This window comes from Nycticebus coucang, chromosome 9 (genome assembly GCF_027406575.1).
Source record: "Nycticebus coucang isolate mNycCou1 chromosome 9, mNycCou1.pri, whole genome shotgun sequence".
Classification (NCBI taxonomy): domain Eukaryota; kingdom Metazoa; phylum Chordata; class Mammalia; order Primates; family Lorisidae; genus Nycticebus; species Nycticebus coucang.
The window spans coordinates 134659738-134676257 of NC_069788.1; the positions used below are offsets into that span (position 1 = coordinate 134659738).

At 36.8% G+C, this 16520-nt stretch overlaps 1 protein-coding gene across 1 annotated transcript in view; it reads left to right on the forward strand.

The window, feature by feature from the left end:
• LOC128594206 (POTE ankyrin domain family member B-like) overlaps positions 1 to 16520 on the forward strand; it is a 70689-nt gene that overhangs the window by 25139 nt on the left and 29030 nt on the right. Inside the window, exons 7-9 of the mRNA XM_053602795.1 lie at positions 7080 to 7219; positions 13460 to 13538; positions 14134 to 14195. Coding sequence (XP_053458770.1) covers positions 7080 to 7219; positions 13460 to 13538; positions 14134 to 14195 — 281 coding nt within the window. The remainder of the gene's footprint in view (positions 1 to 7079; positions 7220 to 13459; positions 13539 to 14133; positions 14196 to 16520) is intronic.

Consider the following 16520-nt stretch of genomic DNA (forward strand, 5'->3'; position numbering starts at 1 on the left):
ACATACACTGAGGGAAAGAATCCCTATTCAATAAATGGTGTTGGGAGAACTGGATAAGGACCAGTAAAAGACCGAGACTGGAACCACACCCTTCTCGACTCACAAAAATTGATTTAAGATGGATAATAGACCTAAATTTAAGGCACAAAACGATAAAAATCCACAAAGAAATTATAGGAAAAACACTTGAAGTTATTGTCCTGGGGAAAGACTGTATGAAGAAGACTTCTGTAGCAATTGCAACAACAACAAAGACAAACAAATGGGAGTTAATTCATCTGAAAAGCTAAGGAGACGACAACCAAAGCAAATAGACAACTTACACAATGGGAAAGGATATTTGCATTTTTTGAATCAGACCAAAGCTTGATAACTAGGATCTATAGAGGACAAAGGGAAGCCACAAGTCAGTCTGCTCCCTCCCCTGCTCAGTGTAGACCTGGTGTAGACCAGTGAGGGTGCACCTCAGAGTTAAGGGTGCTTCCCAACAGTGCCTGTTTTCTGTTGCATGGGTTCTGCACAAACTCCAGGCGGTATCCCATCTGTGCAGATAAGAGGTCTGTGAGGGTGTTGGGTGCCATCGTGCAGTTCAGGCCATGCTGTGCTGACATGGTTCTTTCATAATCTAATCTACTCTTCCCCTCACATTCTCTAATCTTCTTAATGTGTCACCTATCACCTTTTCCCCCCACACTGAGTGTACCCTGTTCCTTCTCTGTGATTTCACAATGTGGCTTCAGAGACAAGTGATCCGTATGAAGGCAGCTACCTGCAACTCCACTTTCCCCATGAGTGGCACATTTGTAGTCTGTCTCTAGTCTGCCCTGCAAATGTTTTCTCCTATATACACATATCTATGATAGTTTATAAATTAGGCACAGTAATAGATCAACTACAATAACTAATAATAAACGAATAATTTTAACAACGTGCTATACTGTAAGTGACGTGAATGTCATCTCTCAAAACAGTTTATCATACTCTCCTCACCCTACTTCTCCTTGCGATGACAGGGGCAGATACAGTGAACGCGACTGGATGAGGGAGGTGGGTGAGGCAGGCACTGTGATGCAGTTTGGGCTGCTGTTTATATTCCAACTGCATATTAGAAGGAGGAGAACATCTCCTTCCAGTGATCCTGGATCACCAAGCTGAGGGCTGAATGTGAGGACAGAACATATCAATGGCTAAGGGAGAATTTGGGGAACAGCACAGACAGTGTGGTTATACCAGAAGAAGGATGATTGACATCCTGGGCAAAATGGAGCAGAATGGTTTGAGATTTTTTATCACACTACTCAGAAGAGTACATAATTTAAAACTTATAAATTGTTTATTTCTGGAGTTTTCAATTTAAGACTCAGACACCATTTTGACTATATGTATTGAAACCACAGGACACAAAGCCAAAAATGTGATACTTGATCTTGCACCCCATTTCCTGGCATACAACTTCTAAAATCCTTAGGATCTCCAAAAGAGATAGCTTTGTGTGTGGTTGATGGCCTGATGTCCAGCAGTTCCTAGGCAGCTTCAGAGTAAGGCCTGGTCACCTGAAAGACTATGGTAGGATTAGAAGTTTGGGACTTCTAGACCCACTTCCCAACCTCCAGGGAGGGGAGAGAGACTGGAAGTTTGTTTGACACCAATGGCCAGTCCTTTAGTCAGGCATGCCAAGTAATGAATCTTTCATAAAACCCCAAAGGACAGGGTTCAGAGAGCTTCTAGATAGCTGAATATATCGAAGTTCCAAGGGGGTGGTGCCCTTTGGAGGGTCTGGAAGCTCTGCATCTCTTCCCCATACCTTGCCCTATGTCCCTCACCATCTGTATCCTTCATAATCTCCTCCATAATTAACCAGCTGGCAGAAGTGTCTCCTTGAGTTCTGTGAAACATTCTACTGAATTTATCGAACCCTAGGATGGGGTTGTGGGAACCCCAGCTTGAAGGCTGTTGGTCAGAAGTTCTGGTGTGGGGAGGGGCAGACGAACCCTGTGGGGTCTGATACTGTCACCAAGGAGATGGTGCTGGGATCAAAAGGGAGGACACCCAGCTGGTGTCTACTGAAGAATCGATTGTGGGATTTTTGGAGTGAAAAAATATTCCCACACATAGGTCACATAAATCCTCTCTGTTGATTAGTGTCGTGGTGGTGTGAGGACAAAGAAAAAACAGGTTGAGTGTGTTTTTTCTCACAGAAGTAACAGATAAGGGGGAATGCTTTATACTGTATTCTAAGTGCTCCTCATCCATTTCAGAAATCAATCTTTTTAAGTTTGAGACTATACTCACGTGATACTGATTCTGCAAATGATAGCATTTTCTGTCAGTGTGGTAGGGTTTTTTAGGATTATGATTATTGCAAATAGTAGCTCCTTACAAGTATCAAATAATTTTGATAGATCTTGTTCTTGTTTACATTTTATAAACAAAGGAAGGGAAGTAAGAGTTTCTTTCTGCAGTAATAGCCCACCAATAGTATGACTATTAATTCTACTCTGGTATTCAAGTATGATCCCAAAGGAATACTTTGTAACAATGTATCAGTCTTCGTTTTTAGCAAATTGTAAATCATACACAAAATGTGCATTTTTTTCATGATCTATCAGCTAGACAGCTATGATTTAATATTAATAAAAAAGAAACTAGAATAAGAGCTAATGAAACTTAAAGTGACCAAAAGAAAGGAAATAAAAATTAGAGCCAAAATCAATCAGAATAAAAAGTAAAAAAATCAAAATCAATGAAATCAAAATGTGCATTTTTTACTGTTTGGAATTCATTAAGGGTAAACAAAGAATTAGGTTACACTGATTGCATTTATTAGATAAAATCCCTCTTATACTTGTGTTCTGCCCCCAAGAGGTGTGCCACACACTGTGTCCCCCACTCCCCTTCTACCTCTGCCTCTCCCCGCTACCTTGTTCTGCTACCATACCCCTTGAATTAGATCATGTATTGCCTTCATATTAGAATATAAATATACACATTGGATTTTTGCTTCCCCGTTCTTGTGATAATTTACTAAGAACAATGTTTTCCATCTTCATCTGGGTTAATATGAAAGATATAAAGCCTCCATCGTTTTTAGTGGCTGAATAGTATTCCATGGTATATATGTACCACAGTTTGTTGATCCATTCCTGGGTTGGTGGCCATTTAGGTTGTTTCCACATTTTGTGATTTTAAATTGAGCTGCGATAAACGGTCTAGCGCAAATGTCCTTATGATAAAAGGATTTCTTTTTCTTCTGTGTAGATGCTCAGTAATGGGATTGCAGGATTAAATGGCAGATCTAATTTGACTTCTTTGAGGATTATCCATACTTCCTTTCAAAAAATTGTATTAATTAGCATCCCCAGCAGCAGCGTAAAAGTGTTCCCTTCTCTCCACATCCACACCGGCATCTGCCACTTTGAGACTTTGTGATGTGGGCCATTTTGGGGCTAGGTGATATCTTATGGTGGGTTTGATCTGCATTTCTCTGATGATCAGGGATGATGAGTATTATTTCATATGTTTGTTAGCTATTCATCTGTCTTTAGAAAGGTTCTATTCATGTCTCTTGCCCTGTGATATATAGGATTCTTGGATCTTTTCTAGTTGATTAATTTGAGTTGTCTATACATCCTAGTAATCATTGTTTTGTCCAATTCACAATATGCAAATGTCTTTTCCCATTCTGAAGGCTGTCTGTTTGCTTTGGTTATTGTTCCCTTAGCTGTATAGCAGCTTTTCAGTTGAATTAAGTCCCATTTGTTTATTATTGGTGTTGTGGTGACTGCCACGGAAGTCTTTTTCATAAAATCTTTCCCCAGGTTGATATCTTCAAGTGTTTTCCCCACACTTTCTTTGAGGATTTTTATTGTTTCGTGCCTTAGATTTAGATCTTTTATCTATCCTGAATCAATTTTTGTAAGTGATGAGAGATGAGGGCCCAGTTTCAGTCTTTTACATATCGTTATCCAGTTCTCCCAGCACCATTTATTGAATAGAGATTCTTTTCCCTAGTGTATGTTCTTGTTTGTTTTATCAAAGATCAGGTAGCTGTAAGATATTAGTTTCCTTTCATGGTTTTCTATTCAGTTCTAAATGTCAGTGACTATTTTTGTGCCAATACCATGCTGTTTTGATCTTTACAGCTGAAAGTCTGGTAGTGATATGCCCTGGCTTTGTTTTTATTACTAAGAATTGCTTTGGCTATAACATTTTTTTTTTTTGGTTCCATACAAAATGCAGAATTATTTTTTTTCCTACATTTTGAAAGTATGATGATGGGATTTTAATGGGGATTGCATAAAATCTGTAGAATGGTTTGGGAGTATAGAAATTTTAATAATGTTGTTTCTCTCCAGCCAAGAGCATGTTATATCCTTCCATTTGTTAATATCCTCTGCTATTTCTTTCTTAGGGTTTTGTAAGTTTCTTTATAGAGGTCCTTCACCTCTTTTATTAGGTATATTCGTAGGTATTTCATTTTTTTTCTGAGGCTACTGTGAAGACATTTGTGTCCTTGATTAGCTTCTCATCTTGGCTGTTATTGGCATATACAAAGGCTACTGACTTGTGGAGATTAACTTTATATCCTGAGACCTTAGTGTATTTTTTGATCACTTCCAGGATTCTTGTGGTTGAGTTGTTGGTGTTCTCTAAGTATAAGATCATCATTGGCATAGAGGGAGAGTTTGACCTCTTCTGCTCCCATTAAGATGCCCTTTATAGTCTTCTATTGCCTGGTTGAATTGGTTAGAACTTCCAGCACTATGTTGTACAGTGGTGGTGGTAGAGGACAACCTTGTATTTGTTCCAGTTCTAAGTGGAAAAGTTTTCAGTTTTACTCAATTTAGTATAATACTAGCAGTGGGTTTGTCATAGATGGCTTCAATAAGTTTAAGAAATATGCCACCTATGCCTATATTTTTAAGTGTTCTTATTAGAAAAAAGATGTTGAATTTTATTGAATGCTTTTTCTGCCTCTATTCAGAGGATCATATGGTCATTGTTTCTGCTTCTGTTGATATGGTGAAGTACATTTTTTGTTTATTAGGCTTGCATCTCTGGGATGAATCCTGCGTGATTGTGATTTTATTTTATAATGTGTAGCTGTAATTTTTTGGGTAGGATTTTATTGAGAATTTTTGCATCTATATTCATTAGTGAAATTGGTCTGAAATTCTCAATTTAGTTGGATGTTTTACTGGTTTTGGCATCAGGGTAACGTTTGCTTTGTAGAACGTGTTGGGAAGATTCCTTCCTTTTTCCTCTCTCTCTTTTTTTTTTTTTTTGGAATAATTTCTGCAATATGAGTATAAGCTTTTCCTTGAAGGTTTGATAGAATTCTGGTGTGAAGTCATCTGGACCATGGCATTTTTTATTGGGAAATTTTTTATTTTTTCTTCAATCTCAGTGGTTGAGATTGGTCTTTTCAGAAGATCTATTTGTTCTTGTTTAAGTCTAGGGAGAGGATATTATTCTTGTTATTGATCCATTTTCTCCACATTATACAATTTCTAGGCATAGAGTTTCTTGTAGTACTCAGAGATAATCTCTTGTGTCTCTGTGGCATCTGTTGTTATTTCCTGTTTATTGTTTCTGATTGATGTGATTAGAGATTTTGTTTTCTGTTTCTAGTTAATCTGGCCACAGGTTATCTATTTTATTTATTTTTTCAAAAAATTAAATCATTTGAGGGGGCACCTGTGGCTCAAAGGAGTAGGGTGTCAGCCCAATATGCCAGAGGTGGAGGGTTCAAACCCAGCCTTGGACAAAAACTGCAATAAATAAATAAATAAATAAATAAAATAAAAAATATTTTTTGTTTCATTAATTTTTTGAATGATTCTCTTGTTTTTAATTTCATTAATCTCTGATTTAATTCTGGTTAATTCTTTCCTTCTGCTGGTTTGGGGATTAGATTGTTGTATTTTCCAATTCCATAAGATGGTTCTTGAGTTTGTCAATGCACTCCCTTTCTGTTTTTCAAATGTGGGCATCTAATGTAATACATTTCCCTCATAGGAGGGCTTTCACTGTATCCCACAGGTTTTTAGAACTTATTCCTTCATTGTTGTTATGTTTGAGGAATTTAATGATTTCCTCTTTTATCTTTTCTTGAACATAACTCTCATTTAGCTAAAAGTTACTTAATTTCCATGTCTTTGTGTAGAGATGTGCATTTTAGTTGGAGTTGAGTTCCACCTTTATTGCCTTGTGGTCTGAGAAGGTATAAGGTACACTTTCTATTGTTTTAATTTTGCTGAGGTTTGATTTGTATTCTAGGATGTGGTCAATTTTGGAGTATGTATGATGGGCTGAGAAAAATGTATATTCTTTTGCTTTGGGATGTTGTGTTCTGTATATGTATATTAATCCCTTTTTTTCCAGGGTCATATTTAAGTCCCTTGTATCTTGGTTAGTTTCCATTTATAGGACCTGTCCAGTTCTGTCAGAGGGATGTTAATGTCCCCAGCTATTATGGTGTCTTTGGGATGTCATATTGCTCAGACCCTTCATGGTCTGTTTCATAAATATGGGCATATTAAAGTTGGGTGCATAAATATTGAAAATTGATATGTTTTCATGTTGTATTGTACCTTTGACCAGTATAAAGTGTCCATCTTTGTCTTTCTTTTTTTATTTTTATTTTATTTATTTATTTATTATTTTTTTTTATTGTTGGGGATTCATTGAAGGTACAAATAACCAAGTTACACTAATTGCATTTGTCAGGCAAAGTCCCTCTTATAAATGTGTTTTTTCTCCAAGAGGTGTGCCAAACACCATGACCCATCACCCCCTCCCTCCTTTCCTCTCTTCCATCTTTGTCTTTCTTAATTTTAGTTGCTTTAAAACTGCTTGTATCTGAAATTAAGATTGCAACCTCTCCTTTGTTCTGGTTTCCTTTTTCTTCCTTTTCCGTTTCCTTTTGGGTTTCCAACCCAGATTTTAAAAGTCTATAGACTGCTTCTCAGACATGCAAGGAAAATTATAAGCTTTTTGAAGACTGTCTCTTCTTCTGTTATTTATTGATTATGAACTACCAATATTTTTATGTATTCTTTACCTTATTTTTACTGTAGCAAGAGCAACTTTGGTTAAGGACAGGCGTTCTGTTTGTCAAAAAGAAGAAATGGCTGAAAACCATTTTTCCACCTTCACTTTAGTCCAGCCATTCATACCAGGTCCTCGAATGGCCTTTGTCAACCATTGTGATACAGAGGTAAGTTGTCTTCATAAAACCTTTTTTAAAGGATATTTATTTATTATTAAATCATACCTGTGTACATTAATGCATTTATGGGATACAATGTGATTTTTTTCACATACCATCCCACTGATTCTCATAATAATAAGAAAGATCTAACAAAAAAAGTCCTCATAATCATAAGAGAAATCATATAGTGTCAAGCCAGAGATGTGCTTAGCATTGAGCATTAGGAAAACTAGTGGAGCAAAGCTTAAGCTTATCATTATGGAAGGAAAGTACTATAAAGCAACCAAAAAACCCCAGCTCAACAAACATGGAGAGGAAGAGAGTGATGAAGGGAAAGAATTGATTGAGGAAGGGCAAGATAAATATAAACATTGAGTAAGACAGTCTAAATGAGGGAGATTATTATGAAAACACAACAGATAGCCAGGTGTTGTGGTGGGTGCCTATAATCCCAGGTACTCAGGAGGTTGAGGCAAGCGTATCACTTAAGCCTGGGAGTTGGAGGTTTCTGTGACCTGTGATGCCATGGCACTCTACCATGGGTGAAAAAGTGAAGCTCTATCTCTAAAAAAGAAAAGTAATAAATAAATAAATAAAAACACGATGGAAATAGTGGAGTTAAATGGCAGCATGATCTCTGTATAAGATATAATAGAAATTATTTTAAACATAACTTAGAAAAAGAAAGCCAGGTAATGAAAACGTGTTCAGATTTATCTGAATGACTTATAACTGATGTTAATAAGGAACATAAAGAAAACTTAATGATGGCTATAGTAACATTAATCTTGTATACATTTACAAATAACTAGAAGATATTTCATAAGTTCCTAGCATGAATGAAAGATAAATATCTAAGGTCATGGTTCCTCAGCCACAGGCTGGGAGGCCGTGATTGGGAAGCCTGGGTTAGGGTCCCTTGTGGATGATGGCCATGGCTGGACAAGCATTAAGGACGGCAGTGATGAGAGTGGCACAGGCAGGAAGAGTATTAGAAGGAAAGTGGACACAGATGCAGAGGGTGTTTGGAACCCAGATACTGAGCAGAGCTTGGCCATCTACCTGTTCTATGGTTGTCAGAAAATCATCTTGTCCTTTGAAGGCAAGATGTATGGTTAGAATGAAATGATTACCTGCTACATCAAGCTAAGATTGGAGAAGGTCTGAACTTGCAACCAGGTCTCTAATCTCATCCAGGTTTCAACTTGAAAGTAATCAAGAGAAATCTAGTCCAAGCTAAAGGACCAGGTTTCCAAGAACAAGGCTTTCCTAACCATGGCTACCACGTTGTTGGCCCAGCTCACCAAACTGGGTCCTGGTGGTCCTCAAGCCTCTGAGCTTTTCCAGTTTTGGCCTGGGGCCCTAGACCCCTGTGCAAGTTTCAGATGTGAAGCCATTCTTCTTGTCATTGACTCCCCCATCTATTGACCAGGGTAAGGGTTCACTTAACCCCTCTCACCCCTGTCTGTACTTGCTCCATTATCCCCAGCCTGGCAGGCTTGGGCCCTGGGCTCTTCCTGGTTGCAGCTAGTAGAGTTCTCTGCCTGTGTGGAACTGCCAAATGCAACTGGCTCATACCAGAGGCACCTGTTTGTACACATCAGCCAGCATTGCCCCAGCCCTGGAGTACCCCCACTCAAGAGTGTGGATGTCCAGCAGATCAATTACAAATTCTCTGAGAAAAGGGTGGTGTCCAGGAACTGATGATCATGGCCTCCTCCCCCTGTCTTTTTCCTGTTTAAGTTTTTGGCAGAACTGAACTGGGGCCCAAGTGGTGAGAAGACCAGGGCTAGCAGTGGTGGAAGCAGCAACAGTGGTGCCTTATACAGAGTGAGCAGCCAGTATGAGAGCCTGGAGCACATGACCCTCATGTGCTCCTCCAAGGCCTGCTCCTTTGGCAAGCAGGTGGTGGAGAAGGTGGTGACAGAGCGGGCCCAGCTGGAGGACGGAGATTTGTGTACTGCCTGTTTTGCTCACCCCTCTAGGAGTACCTGGTGAATTTCCTGCACAAGTTGTAGTAGCTGGCTGAATGATACATGATGAAAAGCATCGTTGAAAACTCCACCATCCTCCCGGTGGTGACAAACAGAGACACCCAGGAATTGCCGGGTGTCTTATTGGAATTACTGTCCTGCCTATGTCTTTGAGGTCTCCACCAATGAACACAGGGCCCAGCACCAATTTAATTCATGGTCTGGGACTGAGGGGGGACCCCCAAACTGGCTGACCCCTGGAATATACTCCTGGCAGGAAGGACCCTTGAGGTCTCCTCATGCTTTGTATTTAAGGAGAGGGCTGTGATTTAAAGGGGATGACTTCAGAGGCCTAAGCAATAGGGGACACCAAAACTTGGTTGGTGAGCTAAATAGGTGGGTTCCAAGAAAATAATAGACTCTGAGAGTGGAACAGGCGGGTGTCTGAAAGGACAGATCACTCAAGAGCATCAGGGATTGAGGACAGGAGTGAGACTACCTCCAGGAATACTTCTCAGCCAATGACAGGGCCCCCTTGCCCCTCTCTTCTGGATGTTTGCGAGAGCCTTCATTACACATTGGGTTGTCTTCCAGCTACCAGCCCCCCAAATTTCTGCCCCCAAAATATCACCCTTTTTACTACAGAGATTAACCCTATTTGTGTAGGAGCAGAGCCAGGTGGGCCCTGGAAATATTTTTAATATAATGATCTATTTATAAGGGTTATGGCTTTATCTCAGCTGCATGAGAAATGGGGGAAGGCTTTGTAACACATCCTCCTTCTTCTCAGTGAGCAGCGGGTTCTACTGTTGTGTTTCCTCACTTGCCAACATCAAAGTCTGTTGGTTTGTGTTATGACAGAGGATAAAGCTATTTCCCCCCAAAAAAAAGTATATATAAAAATGTATATGTTTACATATTTAAGATGATGAATATCCTTATACCCTGAGTTGATGATATGAATGTGTGAAATTATCATGTGTACTCCCCAAATATGGACCCCTATTATGTATCAATTACAAATATTAGAAAATGGCTGGACACCCGTACCTCAGTGTTTAGGGCGCATGCCACATACATCCGATCTGGTAGTTTCAAACCTGGCTTGGGCCTGCTCAACAATGACAACTGCAACAATAAAATAGCCAGGAATTATGGCAGGCCCCTGTAGTCCCAGCTACTTATGAGGCTGAGGCAAGAGAATCGCTGATGCCCAAGAGTTGGAGGTTGCTTGGAGTTGTGACGCCATGGCACCCTACCTAGGGGGACATAGTGAGACTCTGTCTTAAAAATAATAATAATAATAAAGGAGTTTTATTTTATTTTTTAGAAAAAAACATGTTTATTCTGTGTGGTTATCTTTTCTTTTTTCGGGTATTCCATTTATGAACAACCCCCCAAAGTTATCTTTTCCTTTGATTGCTTATGACAGCCTGAACATCAATCTTCTTTTTAAGGTCTATTCTCTATTTTTTGGTAGTATTTCTAAGAAAGGAAATTTAGTCTGTATTATTTATTTTCAATTTAATGAAATGTCATCTCATATTTAATCTAGTCAAACCTATGCTCACAGATTATACAAAGTGAAACCTCTTTTAGGCTCTATTAGAATTATTAAATGAATTATTAGTATTTGGCTCTTCTGGCTTTTGTTTAAGTTTTCTAACAGTGTTTAGTATATTCTCAACTTAACTAATTTATCTTACTATTTGATGTAATTTCTTGGTAGCTGAACTTTTTGAAAATAAGGCAAAATAAATAAACATTTATAGTTTTGTTAACTAAAATTAAAATTTATGTATCCATTAAATGTGAAAAGATATTTTAAATTCAAACCTCTTAAACAAATTAATCAGTTGTGTGTTTTGGTGTTTTTCTCATTCATCTTGTGCTCATGAAATCTCTGTAATGGACACAGATGTTCACACATCCAGTAAATGTAGTCAGATTTGATTAAAGAATCATCAAATAAACTACACAAAGTTATAGAAGCATACAGCAGTAAAGACTGCCAAATAGTATACAAAATTATCTCTGGAAGGTCATTTCTTAATTTGACAAATATGTCCAGAATGTGAACATTTTATTATTCTAAAGAAGCATTATTAACTTTAGTATTCATGCTTGTCAAACCTTGTACACGATGTCTTTTATCAGTAAAAGACAAGAGTCCTGTGGGCCCAATGTTTTAGTCCATTTCTTCTTTCCTCATGTGAGTATCGGGTCCTGCTGGACAATCATGGATATACTGGGAGATTTCTAAATCTTCAACATGTATAATCATAGGGTTTTTTAAATTCTAGATCCTTTCTTCAGTTTTTGTTGTTGTTGTTATTGTTGAGGTTTCCTTGAGGGTACACAGATCTAGCGTACATTGATTGCTTTGTTAGATAAGAACCCTTGTCCCCCTATTCTTAGGTTGTAACTGGGTTATAGCTTTCATGTGAAAGCCCTAAATTAGTTTCATAGTAGGGCTGAGTACATTGGGTACTTTTTTTTCCATTTTTGAGATACTTACGGGGAAGGGGGAAAGGGAGGGGAGGGGGATAAAGCAAGGGGGATAGGTAGGATTACACCTGTGGTGTATCTTACAAGGGTATATGTGAAACTTAGTAAATGTAGAATGTAAATGTCTTAGCACAATAACTAAAAAAACGCCAGGAAGGCTGTGTCAACCAGTACGATGAAAATGTGTCAAACGGTTTATGAAGCTAGTATATGATGTCCCATGATCATATCAATGTACACACCTATAATTTAATAATAATAAAAAAGAACCCTTGTCCCACCCATAAAAGACATACCACACCCCTTTTCTTTAACTTTTAATGACCATTCTATCAGGTATCAATAGACAGAGTTATTAGTACGTTGTTGACAGAAGAATAAGAAAAACATGTGAAATTTAAACTAGGGTTTTACATTTCTTTCTTACATCATAGTAGTACTTAAAATGCCCTCGTAATTCTCTTATCATAACAGCATTTTTCTTCTACAAGTTAAAATTTGTAGGGATAATTATTGAAAGAGTTTTCTTGTAGCATCTTGAATTTTTTTTTTGAGATAAACATTTTCTTCAATTTTAAAAATGGACACAATAACAAGAAATAAATATTTGCATATATTAATGAAAGTGTACTTTTCTTCAAAAATGTTAAAATATAAAATTTGAATCCTATGGTTTTATTTTCTCCTCTTGTTCTCATTTTCCAAATGTCAGAGTTCTGTTGGATTTGCATTACATAGGTGTGCCAGTTTAGAATATCTTACACATACTTATGTTCTTAACACCATATTCCTTTCATGAGTAAGTAATCTCTTCCTAAAGTACGTATCCAGATTTATCTCCTATGTCCTTGTGTGCTTCATAGTTGACATATTGGACTTTAAGGACTGAAGACACTGTCCTTATCCCTTCCCTTACTTCCTTGACTCTTGGTGCCCTATTTTGTCATCTGATTTTTCTTTTCTAGTAAATAACATCTAGTAAGTAGCACTGAAACATTAAGTTAGTGTAAATCTTGTACTTTATCTCTCCTGCAGATCACCAATCCAGTCACTCACCATTACCAGTGTTCATAGCTTGTTACCAATAATTCTCTTTCTGATCTATGATTTTGAAAAGCTCTTTTCTGATTTTGTCAGGTGTTCATCTATTTTCACATTGCTACCAAGGTGACCTTTTGAAAATATGTTTGTGGTGGCCTGACTTACCTGCTTATTGAGTGGATCCCATTACAGGAAAGGGAAAGTTTGCACCTCTTCTGCCACCTGTCTTTGGTAGCTTGGCCTGATTCTCCCATTTCATCTCTGAAACCTGTTCCTTATCACAAGGTTGCAGTTTTACCGCATTACCTTCATAGCCCTCATATGCCCTGTGGTTCCATTCCTCATCCTTTTGCCCCTTCTCCCCTGTCCAAAAGCCCTTCACACTCTCACTGTGTACATCGTTGTCTTTGAAAATACGCCTCTATCTTTGCTGCATTTCCTAAGCTTCCTGGGTAGAACTGACTCTTCCTCCATTGTATCCTTTGTGTAATTAATTTACTGTAATTACAGACTCATGAATTACCTTTCTTATTTGTTTCCATATATCTTTGCCACACCCACTTAAATATAGGACAGACTCTGTCTTCTGTTTCTATGTTCAAATTATTCTCCCAGGTAGTGCGTATGCTTGATAAACATAGTGAATGTGTGTTATTTTGCTAACAGATTGATGTGTGAGTGAATCAATACATTTCCTGAAGTTGACTTTTCTTTTTCTCAATAGGAAGGAGCAAGAGAGTCAGAAGTTGGAGACAATACCAACACGATTGGTATTGTTGAAAGTGCTACACAAAAGCAAATAGGTAATGACAATTTTATTTTTGTGAAAATAAATTATAAGAGGTGGTAATCTTATAATTAGGGGAAACATCTAAAATTTTTAATTACATGCTATTACGAAATAAAAACCAATAATGGGTATTGGTTTAATTTCCATTCCTTTTATTTATTTTATTGTTTTTATTAAATCATAACTATGTACAGTAATGTATTTATGGGGTATGATGTGCTGATTTTATATACAATTAGGAATGCTTAAATCAAGCTGGGTCACATAGCCTTCACCTCACTTACTTAATTGTTGTGTTAAGACATTGATACTCTACACTTCATAGATTTGACCCTTGCAATGTACCCTTGCAATATGCACCATAGGTAAGGTCACAAGTAGATAATGTCCATTCCTTTTAAATATACTGTCCATTCCTTTTAAGTACGTTTCTTTTGCCACCTTTTTTATACTATAAACTTTATCCTGAAACTGCTTTGACCTTCTGAAATTCTTTTGGCTATGAGTTTTATTTTACTCAAATAGTCACAAATGGAGATACATTTGTATATGTTTTGAAAATGCAGTAATATTTTTATCATTAATTTATCTTAAATAACATTTTATAGATAAAATCTCTGTACTGTTATCAGGACACGACAAACCAAAAGAACCAAGTTTGTATTTGGAGGTACTGTCTTTTCTTATCATTACTTTAAAATATAAGCATTGACAACTTTAAAACATAAAAGGGATGCTTTTAATTACCTTTTCTCAGCTGCGTATGTTCCCACAAGGAATTATTTTCTTACATTATCAGGCCATAATTAATAAAGTAATTATGTGGAAAGAATGAGATGCTGAATAGTAAAATTCTGCTAATTTGCAAGATTCCTTTAAAAAGACAGTGTAATATAATACAAAATGATAAGGCTTAGAAGTTATAAGAATACCATTTGGATTTGAAGTTAAGTTTATTTAAAAATTAAAGAATTATTCCAGATTCATCTATAGCCAAATGCATGAGTCTGTGGTAAATATGGATGTGTAATAAAAGGCCTAATGAAATTCAGGGAAAAGCAGTTTGGAGACTTGATTTTTATAACTTGGAACATGTAATGACAAAATCTGGCACTCAAAACTGTTACTATGTTTGAATTGGCCAGTCTAGATCATCAAGGAACATTTTAAGAGAAAAAAAAAAAAATCATGGGGAGTAAGTGAACATGTTGGGCTGTAATAGTAACTATTTGATTTAGTGGAGTTTTAATAAACAAAAATCATTTTCTAAAATAGAACACATAGAATACTTTTGTGGCAGCCATGCTTCTGATACACTGTAGGTATGAAATACTGACAATTTATTCGGAAGCAGAGCTCAGGTAGGAAGACATGGGAAAGGCTGACCTCTTGGAAGCAGTGGTTGGGCAGCAGCACCAGCATCAAATGGATGTCAAAAGACATGTTATTCTGGATCTTTGACTTTCTATGGAAACTGAGGAAAATTATTTAATTAATTTTGAATGTCTGTGACCTAATTCATAGACATGGCACTAATATCAACCTCTTAGGTATGTGTAATGAACAAATATAGTATGAAATCTGGAAACATTTTTATAGTCTGAAAAGTATGCATGCAACTGTAAGAAATGTTCACAGTTTTATTTAATGATTTAATAAATATGGGAAGTAGTTAAAAAAAAATCCTTCAGACAGTAGTGTCAAGGAAAAATGGAAGTTAAGCAAGTTAGAACTGGCATGAGCCTTTCTAATTTGGGGTATAATAAGTTTTGGGAGACTATTGTGGCAGATATCCTGTAAGAATAGTGATTTTGTGCTTACGACCTTCCCAATGAGATTTGTATATGTTTGACCTTGAAAAAAAATATGTATATATTTATATATATATTTTTTTTGAGATAGAATCTCATTCTGTGCCCTGGGTGGAGTGCTGTGGTGTCATAGCTCACAGCAACCTCAAACTCTTGGGCTTAAGTGATCCCCTTGCCTCAGCCTCTGAAGTAGTATCTGGTACTATGAGTACCAATTATGTGCTAAGTAGTTAGACATTGAATGTACAATAGGATGACTTACGGTATTGTAGTATCAATAGAAAGCCAAACAGCCAAAAAATCCGACTTACTATGTGGGCTTCATATAAATATTGTAGTATCAACAGAAAGCCAAACAGCCAAAAATTCTGACTTACTATGGGGGCTTCATATAGAGAAAATAGAGAATATCAGGTTAGACAATATAGAGGAAGATTGCAGTTAATGCGGAAAGGACTGGGGTGGAAATCTATAGTCAGGAAAGATCTTTCTGAGTGTGATTTTCAAGCTATCAGCTAAAGGATGAGAAGGAGCCAGCCATGTGAAATTGTGGGAGAAAGATAGGAAAGAAAGCAATGGATCACATATGTATCATTTTTTACTCTAAACATCCTGGGAACACCAGGAAGCAGAAAGTAGGGTAGTCGTCATCATCATCATCATCAGTCAATTTTATTTTTATCATTATAATGCATAGAAATGAAAATGTGCAAATACATGTCTGGGATACCTTAGATGCTTCAAAAATAAATGTTTGTATTCTTTTATATCGAGGTTTTCTATAGTTCCTAATTTGCTTTTTGTTAGTAAAAAGTTACATACTATATCTAGTGTTTGTTTGATTTTATTTAAACATGACAAAACAGTTATTTTTAACTGCGGTATCCTTTTATTCAATCATAAGTAAAAACTCTACAAAACATATTTTAGATTTTTCTAACCTTTTGTTTACCTAAATAAAGCAGCTTCAGAAATGTTCTGTTTAGGTACACTTATGTTAATATGAAATAAAAATGAATGTTCAGTTTATGCCCAATATGACATATACAAAGTTTATTAGAATTCTGTGTGTCAAATTTTCATGCTAAAATTCCATTAAGAAATATTTTATGTGTTTAATCGGTAAGTATTAGAGCAAGTGTATTTTGTTTTAAAAAAAAGTTCTCTTATTCCTTGTGGTGAGT